At 43.5% G+C, this 11,548-nt stretch overlaps 1 protein-coding gene across 1 annotated transcript in view; it reads right to left on the bottom strand.

Moving 5' to 3' along the window:
* Positions 1 to 7,052: 7,052 nt before the first annotated feature.
* The window catches only part of Nceh1 (neutral cholesterol ester hydrolase 1), a 60,662-nt gene continuing 56,166 nt past the window's right edge, over positions 7,053 to 11,548 (bottom strand). The window contains exon 5 of the mRNA XM_055626125.1: positions 7,053 to 11,394. Coding sequence (XP_055482100.1) covers positions 10,777 to 11,394 — 618 coding nt within the window. The 3' untranslated portion in view covers positions 7,053 to 10,776. The remainder of the gene's footprint in view (positions 11,395 to 11,548) is intronic.

The raw sequence follows: 11,548 nt of genomic DNA, 5'->3' as shown, positions 1-11,548 counted from the left end.
GTGCTTCCTTATACAGGCCAGGACCAGCTGCCCAGGGATGACATCGCCCATGGTGAGCTGGGTTCTCCCATATTAATTACTAATAAAAAAAAAAAAAAAGTATCACAGACTTGCCTGTAGCAAGTAGCAAACCTAGCAAAGTGGTCCTACTTCCGATGTCTGGTGGTAAGTAGGAAAGTTGTCACTTTATACTAATAGTTGAAGAAGAGCAACGAGCTTAAAAATCAAGTAATTCAGGCCCCAAGATGGTTTAGTAAGCAAAGACACATGCCACACTGACCTGGTGACCTGATCCAATCCCTGGAACCCACATAAAGGTTGAAGAAGAGAACCAACTCCACAAAGTTGTCTTCTGACCTACACACACACAAACACGCACGCACAGAAAACACAAACACACACACACACCCCTTACATCCTATACACATACACACGCATATGCAAGAATAATACACTTTTAAGCTATTTAAATCTAGCATTCCTCTCAGATGGATTAAAGTTGTCCCTGCTGAGTTTTGCTGGCTGACCAGCTGTCTGGACTTTCAAAGGCCGCACAGCCTCGCTTCACTCATTATTTTCAGAGGTGGTGTCTTCACATCTAAGGAGGCACAGGGCCATGCAAGAGGCCTGTCAACAGCACAAGAGAACCACGGAGGCCCTGTTATTTCCCACCGGAATGAATAGGCCTTCAAAACACAGAACATCATTTGCCTCCAAGAGGATAACAAATATATCTACCTTGGATTAAAAACATGGAAATAATAAAAAGTGTAAACAGCCGAAACCCTCTGGTGAACAGAGGGATGAGTCATGTTTTAACAAAGGATCAGTGTGAGTTCCATTTTGTTTGTTTGGAAAACTCATTTTCTTTCAGGTACTCGGGAGAATTTAAAATTTTTTTCTCTACTGCAGAAAACATACCGAATTTAATTTATTCTGTGACAAAATGCAGCATGGCTTCTTATTCATCTTTTATAAATAAGAGAAAACTACTGGGAAATGTTTTCTTTTCAATTTAAAAAAAAAAAAAAAAAGCCTGTGTATGAGGTGGTTAACATCACTGGCTTTCACGGGCGCCCTCTGCTGGCACCTGCTGGACACTTTTTTTTGACACTTTAATTTTAAAACAGCTGTTATGGGCTTCAGTGGTTTGCTTGTTTGTTTGTTTGCTTGTTTGTTTTAAAAAAAATAAGATTTAGGGAACTAGGTAGGAAAAATCTGCCAAAAAAAAGTCCATAAACCAAGAACATTAAAATATAGCCTAAAACTACAGCAGCTGCTGGGATGCTCCAGCAGGGGCTTACGGGATACCCCTGGGCATTTGAGGCTTACGGTGAGTCCCAGGCTAGCCTGAGCTATAGCACCGTGCACTTGGGTTAGGACACGATAGGAAGTGAAACCCTGTCTTTAACAACAGCCACATGGGGAGAGGAGGGACTTGGCCAGTTGGCTGAGCACCTGCCGTGCACGCAGGGAGCACCAGCACTGCATGGACCTGGCACAGTGGCACACACCCAGGACGCCTACACTGGGGAGGGAGAAGTGGGAAGAAGTTCAGGGTGATCTTCAGCTACACAGTGAGATCGCGAGCAGCCTAAAATATATAAATACCTATTAAAAATGTTTCTTCTTTTTTTAATTTCTTTTTTTTATTATTTACAGTTTATTCACTTTGTATTCCCCCCTGTACCTCCCCCCCTCCCAACCCTACCCTCCCTCTTCTCCACCTGTGTCCCTCTCCCAGCCCACTGAAAAGGACTGGGATCCCTTCCCTCTGATCCTAGTCTATCAGGTCTCATCAGGAGTGGCTGCAATGTCTTCTTCTGTGGCCTGCTCCCCCTTAGGGGGAGGTGATCAAAGATCAGGCCAATCAGTTCATGTCAGAGACAGTCCCTGACCCCATTACTATGGAGGCCACTTGGATACTGAACTGCCATAGGCTACCTCTGTGCAGGGGTTTCAGGCCATCTCCATGAGTGGGCCTTGGCTAGAGTATCAGTTTCAGAAAAGACCCCTGTGACCAGACTTTTAGGATCTGTCGCTGTCCTTGTAGAGCTCCTGTCCTCTCCAGATCTTACTATCTCCCACTTCTTTCATAAGATTCCATGTACTCTGCCCAAAGTTTGGCTGAGTCTCCACATCTGCCTTGATACCCTGCAGGGTAGAGCCTTTCAGAGGTCCTCTGTGGTAGGCTCCTGTCCTGTTCCATGTTTTCTCCCTCTTCTGATGTCCATCCTCTTTGCCTTTCTGAATGCAGATTGAGCATCTTAGCCAGAGTCCTCCTTCCTGATTAGCTTCCTTAGGTGTACATATTTTAGTATGTTTATCCTATATTATATGTCTAGTATCCATTTATGAGTGAGTATATACCCTGTGTGTCTTTCTGCTTCTGATATACCTCACTCAGGATGATCTTTTCTAGTTCCCTCCATTTACCTGCAAACTTCATGATTTCCTTGTTTTTTATTGTTGAGTAATATTCCATTGTGTAGATGTACCACAATTTCTGTATCCATTCCTCAACTGAGGTGCATCTGGGCTGTTTCCAGCTTCTGGCTATTACAAATAAAGCTGCTACAAACATGGTTGAGCAGATGTCCTTGAATTAATTTGTTTGGTATTTTTTTTTGGGGGGGTTGGTTTTTGGAGACAGGGTTGCTCTGCGTAGGCTTGGCTGAAACAAGACTGTATGTGTATGGAACAGGTGAGGATGAGACGTTAGACCGAGGAGCACTGCCCTGTGGAAGACACAGGCTTGCCCCGCAGGGCAGATGAGTGTGTGGATCTGAACCTCCTCGCATGCTATAAGATTTATCACAGAGCTTACAGACCTCGTGCTCATGAGTCTTTCCGAGGGATGTTGTCAGCTCATTTCAGGCTGAGAGGCTGGTGCTCTGAGGGACTGGGATGTAGCTTAGAAGTCTGGTACTTGCCAAGGATGCATGAAGCTGACCCCAACACTGCAAAGAGGGAGCGGCTGATTTGTTTTAAATACACAAAAGTCAGTATTTTTATTTTTTATAAAATATCTGTGTTTTGTAGATAAGTCTCTTCTCTTTTTCTTTTTCAGCAGAGCCTCACATAGCCCAAACTCGCTTTAAACTTGTTATGTAGCCAAGGATGACGGTTTATATCTGATCCTCTCATCACCCTGCCTCAACTGTATTTGACACTAACTTGTTACTTCTAGGAGAAACCCAGAAAATGATTATATAAAGCTTACAAAATGAGTAAGTCACGGCGAGTTTTTTTTTTTTTTTTTTTTAAAGTCTGTTGTGTTAAACTGGGCATGATGACACACAACTGTATTCCTGGCCCTGAGGAGATGGAGGAAGAAGGACTAAGAAGTTCAAGGTCATCCTCAGCCACCAAGCAAGATGGAGGCTAGCCTGGGTTACATGAGACCCTGTCTCAGAAAATAAACAAAGTCTGCTACATGTTCTAAGCACTGATGAGATAGAAATGACCAAAAGTTCCCTGCTCACACAGAACCTACACAGGGGAGAAAATGAGCATGCAAATGAATAGGGTGAGAAGGAACTTGGTGGGCATCTGGCAGAGGAGGGGCTTCTCAGAGGAGGGAACATTTCATCTGAAGTATCCACAGTAAGCCAGCCATGAAAAATACTCCAAAATACGCCGATGGTGTCACCAGCATGCCTTAAGGTCCGATGAGACAAAATTACGTGTAGAGCAACACGGTTGAATGTGACATGGACATTTGATAAAGAGAACATTTTCAGTCTTTGAAACTGGGTAACCTGACAGCAAAAGCAATATCCTAGATGATTAAATAGTGGCTCCACCAGGAAACACGAAGTACTGCCGGAGGAGGATGGTTATAAAAAGAGAAGGAAGACAGAATTAGGGGCTGGCAAGATGGTGCAGTTGGTAAACAGCATCTGTCACCAAACCTCACAGTCCAGGTTTGTGGGTCACATGGTGGAAGGAGAGAACAGACTCCCGAAGGGAAGGACATCCTGTGTCCTCCACATATGTGCCATGGTGTGATAGAGACTAAAACTACACAAAATGAATTTTTAAAATTGAAAACAATATTAAGATAGACAGTTTGGAAGACAGCCCAGTGGCAGAGACCTGCAAACATGTACAGGCCCCGGGTTTTAGGCCCAGCAATTGAAAACGAAAGCAAAAACCTCACTCAGGTTGCATGTAAGAGTCACAAAGAAAAACAGAGCTATCGTGGAATCCTAATTTTATGCTGTTTTTGTTTTTGCTTATTTTGAGAAAGAGTCTAACGTAGGCCAGGCTGGCCTCAAACTCCCTATGCATGGTCAAGGATGACCCCGAATTTCCAGTCATCCTGCCGGGATCTCCCACGGCTGAGGAGACAGGCAGGTTCCACCATGCTGGGTTTATGTGTTTACGGTGGTGCCGGGGAATAAGTCCAGGGCTTTGAGTGCCGTAAGACAGGCACTGTGTCCGTTCCCTGACATCACTCCCGCCCAACTGGTGGCTACCCAGCAAAAAAGACCACAACAGGAGTTTTATTAGAGGGGATGAAAATAACTACACATTAAGCAGAAAGCCTAATTTGTACATGTGTATGGGCTTCACTGTATGTGTGTCAAGGTCTCAAACCCATAATCCTCTTGCCTTACCCCTCCACAGTGAGTGCTAGCACTACAGGCATGTGTCAAGTCTTACGTGACCATTTGATAGTTACGGTTTTATTGCAGTGAAGAGACACCATAACCATGGGAACTCTTCCTCCTCCTCCTCCTTCTGCTGAATTTTTGAGACAGGGTTTCTCTGTATATCCCTGGCTGTCCTGGAACTCAATTTGTAGACTAAGCTGGCCTCAGATATCAGCCTGCCTCTGCCTCCTTTAATGGTGAGATTAAAAGTCATGTACCATCACACCTGGTTTACAGCAACTCTTATAAAAGAAAACATTTAATTTGGGCTGGCTTACAGTTTCAGATATTTCGTCCATTATTATTATGGTAGTGTGTAGGAAGATGTGGTGATAGAGGAGCTCAGAGGTCTACATCTGGATCCACAGGCAGCAGGCAGTAAAACAGCTGGAGCTTCTGAGACCTCAAAGCCCACTTCCACAGTGACATACTTCCTCCAACAAAGCTACACCTAGTCCAACAAGGAACTTCTGAATAGTGGCATTCCGAGAACCCAGTATTCAAACACATGAGTCTAAGGGGACCATTCCTACTCAAACCACCACAGATACCAATATAGACAATTCAGTCCAGAGAAAAAGCTTTGTAAATTCCTGTATTTATTGTGGTTTGAGTAAAAATGATGTCCATAAACTCATTATATTTGGTCACCAGGGAGGGACACTATTTGAAAAGATTAGAAGGATTAAGAGGTGTGCCCTTGTTGAAAGAAGTGTGTCAGTGGGGGTGGGCTTGGAGATTTCAAAAGCCCTTGCTAAACCCAGAGTCTCTCTGTCTCCCTGTCTCTGCCTATGAATCAGAATATAGCTCCCAGCTTCTCCTCCAGCACCTGCTTGCATGTAGCCATGTTCCCCACCATGATAATGGAATAAACCTCTGAAACTGCAAGCAAGCTCCAAATTAAATATTTTATCTTGAAACGGTTGACCTGTCCATGGTGTTTCTTCACAGCAATAGAACAATGACTAAAACAGAAGCTGGTACCAGAAGTGGGGTCTTTTATTGTGGCATGCCTGACCATGCTGTTCGTTTCAGAAATACGGATGTTGGGACTTTGAACTAGAAAAGCAGTTAAACACTTTATGTTGAGGCTTGCTTGGCCGTCCTAACAGGAGGAAAGCAGTGTGCTGTTGAGAGAAATGTAGATGTTATGACCTCCCAGATCAAGAGGTTTCAGAGGGGAAGAATATTAGTAATTAGCTTGGGAGGGGTTATCCTTGTGATATTTTGGGAAGAATGTGGCTTTTTGCCCTTGTCAAAAGAAAATCTGCCTGAGGCTAAATCAGAGAGTTTTTGATCCGCAGACTTGGCAGAGGAGATTTCAGGACACTCTAGTATTGATTATGCCATGTGGTTATTAGCAGCTAGTCTTACGCAGTTCTATAACGAAAAGGAGACAAAGAGAAATACAACATGTACAGTTTGAGAAAAGGAGTACCAGAAATACCATAAAGCTAAGTCCAGTGGGCAAGGAGAAAGGAAGGTTTAAAGAAAAACCTGATGCTAAACGCAACAAAGGGGGATCTTAGGGAAGATCTTAGGGAAGACGGCACCCAGCCAAACTTCCAATGTGTGAAAAGGAATTAAAGAAAAGCTTAGGTAGTGAGAGACAGAAAGCTGGTGCAGATGTAATTGAACAAGAGGGCCATGTTCCAACCTCAGCAAACAGCAGAACTTGGCAGCATCAGCCACATGGTTCTGGCTTTACAGTCAAGGATGGGAGAAATAGAATGTGGGATCTCCCTCTGCAGCTAAGGAAAGCCACTGAGGCCAGGCGTGTGTCATTGGTATCTCTGCATGGAAGCCCAGAGAGATCACTGTGTGAAGCTATGAAGGTGAAGACTGGATTTCACTGGTGACCCCAAAAGGTTGGGAGATGTCAGACTCAAGGGATACATGCCAAGAAAAGTTGCTAACAGGACGTGAAATCAGCCCAAGAGAAAGAAGTGTCTTGTAGTCGACAAATACGAAAGGAGTTGGAGATCTGAAGAGCATTGACATCAGGCACAGAGATGCAATATTTGGAGATTGCCCTGCTGGGTTTCCGTCTTGCTTTGGTATTTCCTCACTATTTTTCCCTTTCCTCACTTTTGGAATGGTAATGTATATCCTGTGCCATTATAGTTGGAAGTATGTAATCTGCTTTTTTATTTTAACTTGATAGGAGGCTTCAGTTATGAGTCTCAGAAGAGACTTTGGATTTTGAAACCGTGTTGAGGCTGATAGGTCATGGGGTTTGAAGCTGGACTGAACACATTCTCACATTATGAAATGGCGGCAAGTCTAAGGGGGCCAGAGAGTGGGATGTAGTGCTTCCTGCCATGCTGATAATGAACTAACCCTCTGAAAACAGAAAAGCAAGCCCCCGGTTAAATACTTTTGTCTTTTAATAGTTGCCTTGGTCATGGCTCTGAACAGCAACAGAACAGTGACAAAGACAATATTGACAAGAACTTAGCACGATAAATTCCTAAGATTAATAGGAGTACAGAATGAAATGGGATAACTAGAGTCAGCTTGAGAACTTGTTTTCCCTGTCGCCACTTCTCTGGCTGAGATCGCTCAAGGCCACACTTTTCTAATGTCAGCACTGAGGACAGACATGGGACATGACAGCCTGTCCATGGCAGGTTTCTTTTGGACAGGGAAATTAGCGTCATCAGGAAGGCCACAGACCCACCTGTCATTGACAAAAAAGACAGTGAGAGTTAGTCTAGGGGAGAAGATCTGGACTGTGACCTGGATTAAAAAAAAGGGGGGGGGGTCAGTGGCTCCTGTTGGAACCAGGCAGGGCAGGCAGTGGAAGGAACAGAGGCATGCTTCCAGATGGACCCATTTTATTTCCAAATAAGATTCCAACGTAAACAAACTTCCCCAGTACCATACTGGATTTTCATTCTATAAAATGCATTTGTTCCTAAAACTCTTCATAAAATCCGCCTTTCCCTTTGCAGTGGGAAACTGGCAACACATCGAAAGATTAAAAGGTCATGCACAAAATATTTCATTCACATCATTATGCAAGTCTTTGAGTCTTCACAAATGAACATGAAAACACCAAGATGAGTCACGCTTCCCAGCGCTTTGCAGCAAGCACCTCAAGTATTTCCTTCAGTATTCCAAACCTTTTCACAAAACAGGAAGATGAAACCAAGCTGTTCTATACTGGAAAAGAGAACAGTTTGAAGAGCATAACACGCCTGTAAGAATAACACCCCAAAGAACAGCGAAACTCAAGTATTTCATCAGATGCAGTGGGTAGCCCGTGTCCCCTTCATTCTCTTTTCACCTTTGAGAGAGCTTCCATCATCTGCCATCATTTACTGTCTGTGATGTCTGTAGAATTTGGTTCACAGTTTGGGAAGAAAAATGCCATTTTAAGGAACTCTTTGAACAATTACATTTTCCTCTTTCTTAGAGGTAGATAAATCCAAAATATTATTTCACACCTTTAAATGGTGTAGAAGAGAACAGTAATGGAGCTTCCGGTATAGCTCAGGGGCAAAGCACTTGCCAAGCATGTAAGTCCCTGGCTTCCATGCCCAGCACCTTGAGACAATGGCTGTCACTCAAATAAGGACTAAAATATCAGGTTTTAAAACACCCTGTGGTCGGATGAAGTGGTGCACACCTGTAATCCCAACACTCACGGAGGCAGAGGCAAGTGGATCTCTGTGAGTTTGAGACCAGCCTGTTCTACAAAATGAGTCTAGGACAGCCAAGGCTACACAGAGAAACCTTGTTAAAAAAAAAAAATTTAAAAACACTCTGTGATTGTTTTTTCCCTCCATAACCTCAGTTGAAGATGAGCATCAATTTATATCCTAAATGTGAACAATAGTAACCCTGTGGAGGCATTAATGCTAAGTGGCCAATAAAAAAAAAAAAAAAAAAAAAAAAACTATAAGTAAAATCAGTCTTCAGAGATGGGTATATTAGTGTAGACAGAATTTTGAGCTACCAAAAATTACCCTACAGAAGACTGCTACTCGAAGAGACCTCAAAGATCAGGCAATTCTGCTCTCAGATTTTAGACAAAAGGGAGACCAGTAACAGTGACTTGGGCACACCAGCAAAGTAGCCTGAACAGCTCTTTTCATATGCAGACAGCAGACACAAACACACATACATTGTTACATTTGTTTTCTACATAGTCTAGTAGCTTTACGATGGATGAAAAAGTCAGTATCCAAGTTCTTGTTTGTTGTCTCGTTACTGGAAACGAGAAACACTCATCCTTCGTGGCCCAGAAAGATCCTGCTCTCTTCATGATGCACTGGACCGTGACTCAGCTGAGTGTTCTCTGTAGAACTCCTAAATGAAGCATAGATTATCAGCAGAAGTTGGGGGTGACAGGAAGGAGGGCAGGGTGCTCGGCCCATATCTAATCTGGAGTCCCCTATCATGCCCAAGATGCCCAAACTGGCAGTGAAAGCCTTTTATTAAGATAAGGCTGGGCAGTTATAACTTTTAGACCAGAATGGAAGGAGAAACGAAGGAGTGGGCAGTGTTGGCATCTGCCCTCTACTCAGAGGGATTCCCCTGGGGCTCCCTCTGGCCACTGTGGGCAGAGATGCAAGTGTGTCTTCCCTAAGCTATTACACTCTAGGTTGGGTATCCCTCATCTGAAGAGCTTGGAACCAGTGTTTCAGGAGTTCTGATTTCTCTAGACTTTGGGATAGTTGCACACACATAATAAAATATCTCACGAATGGGACCCAAATCTAATTGAGACATTCATTTGTGCTTTTTATGTACGTAGCCTGAGGGTAACTTCATATCACTGCTTTAAAATTTTTATACACAGGATAAATGTTCATGGCCTGGAATTTTCCACTTGCCCCATCAGAACAGACTCAAAATACTAGATTTTTGGAATCGTTCAGATTTGGATTAGGGATGGCCAACCAGCATAACCTGGGTGACTGTACAAGGTAAAAAGTTTCTAATGATTTTAATTTGCATATGCATATAAATATCAAAAGTATTTGATCCCTACCTGTGATACTACTGTTATTATGCATATCCTCACAAAATTACATGTGCATATAACTCTATAATAGTTTCTTTTAAAAATATCTTTTCTCTTAAAATTTTTATAATGTCTTTCAGAAAACCCTGTTTAGCTACATATTAGCACTTAATAACTTAAAAAATAAACAATACACTCTACCAAAATAGTCCCATTTTCAGCTACAAATGAAAAAGTCCAGTTTTCAAGAATGCACTAGCCCTCCTTCCAAAAATGGACAAGACTTTCTAAAGGTATTTCTCATAATCTTAAGCTATTAATAAGCATAATTTATTTCTTTACTATCCCAAATATATACATACCACTCTTAGTGTTTTATGCCAGGAGTACTCTTAAGTAACAATAGGCTGTTATTTTTCTATCTTTACCTATTTCCTAATAGGAAACTTACTCTACATTTAAATAAGTTTGTTCCCAAAAGATTTACCCAAGGGAATATCCAGTACACATTTTTCTTAGAATAGAAGTAGGAAGTAGCTTCCAGGTATCCTTTTAGCCCCACTGAATTTAGAGCATTTAGCTCATAAGATTAACACTCTTGAGGAAGATGAGCTTTTGAGACGAAATCTGTCTTGCTAGAGATACTGTCAAAATTCCCACAGGAAACAGAACCATCCTGGAAGGCAGAGGACAGGCAGTCCCAAGGGCTGGCCTCCAAGGGTCCCCAAGACCCAGCTCCGCAGCCATGTCAACCTGAGCGAACTGAAGAAAAGCTCGTGATTTTTGTTTGTTTGTTTGTTCTAGGTTGCTTAGGATTCACTTCCTCACCCACAGCTGGGAAAACTGCTTCCGGAAAGAACACAATAGAGGCAGGACCTAAGGTTATTTCTAGCTCCTCAAACTGCAGCCACCTGTAGCCACTTCCGCTACAGAAGAACAGAGAAAATGACCCATGTGGGAAACCACGTTCAGATGGTCTTAAAAGTGTTAGCCAAAGTCACTTTTCAAACTCTGATTACTGTAAGATCTGTAGGGTCCACTACTAATGAGAAACAGGGAGAAGGTGCAGGGTGATTGAAAAGTGTGGGTCTTTCCAAAGCAAACGGAGGAGTTCAACAGCTCCGTGCATCTCAGGAGATCACCCCGTCACAGGTTTTGATCCAGCCATTTGATGTAACTATTCCTAGTCCGGATTCCCACGGAGAAGTTGGTCGGCCAGCTTGTAAAAATCATGCAGCCGTGGAAGCCGTCCTCGAAGTGGTCCAAGGTCACGTTCACACCCACACTCTCCAAGCGCTTGGCGTACATGATGCCATCATCCCGCAGGACATCATGCTCGCACGTGAGGATGTAGGTCTTCGGGAGGGCCTGAAGCACTTCCTCGTCTGCGATGAGGGGCGACGACGTGGCTTCCAGCAGCTGAGGGATCTCCCGGATGATCCTGGCGTCCCCTGTGGTCTGTAGGACAGGCTTGTAGTTCTTTCTGATGGATGGGGGCAACAGGGACGTCCAGTTGAGGCGGGCCCTGAGGGCGGTAGCCCTTTCCACATCAAGTGAGGTGTGATTGTTCACGATCATTGCCTTCACAAAGTCGTGGTCGCCCTTGAAGTAATCTACCCAGTACGTGACCATGACGTGGCGCGGCAGGATGGGCGCGTTCACGCTCTGCTGATATGAGGGTGTGTTGAAGTCCAAAGCCTGGAGGACTGGGTAGATCAACGCTTGCAGTTTGATCTTTTTTTTCAGGCTTTCAACGTAAGTGAACTAGAATAGAAGAAACATATTATTTCATTTTGCATGGATCCTTTTACAGAATGCTTTAAATAAATGAATTTTTTTTCCCCCAGAATTAAGTAGAGCAGTCAGCATCAGCATGGCCTGGCAAGCTGACGGACAATTCCTAAGGAGTATTACTGTT

This window comes from Psammomys obesus, unplaced genomic scaffold (genome assembly GCF_907164565.1).
Source record: "Psammomys obesus unplaced genomic scaffold, mPsaObe1.curated_primary_1811, whole genome shotgun sequence".
NCBI classification, from domain to species: Eukaryota; Metazoa; Chordata; class Mammalia; order Rodentia; family Muridae; genus Psammomys; species Psammomys obesus.
The sequence above is the reverse complement of the archived record's forward strand: the minus strand, read 5'-3'. Positions and strand labels throughout refer to the sequence as shown.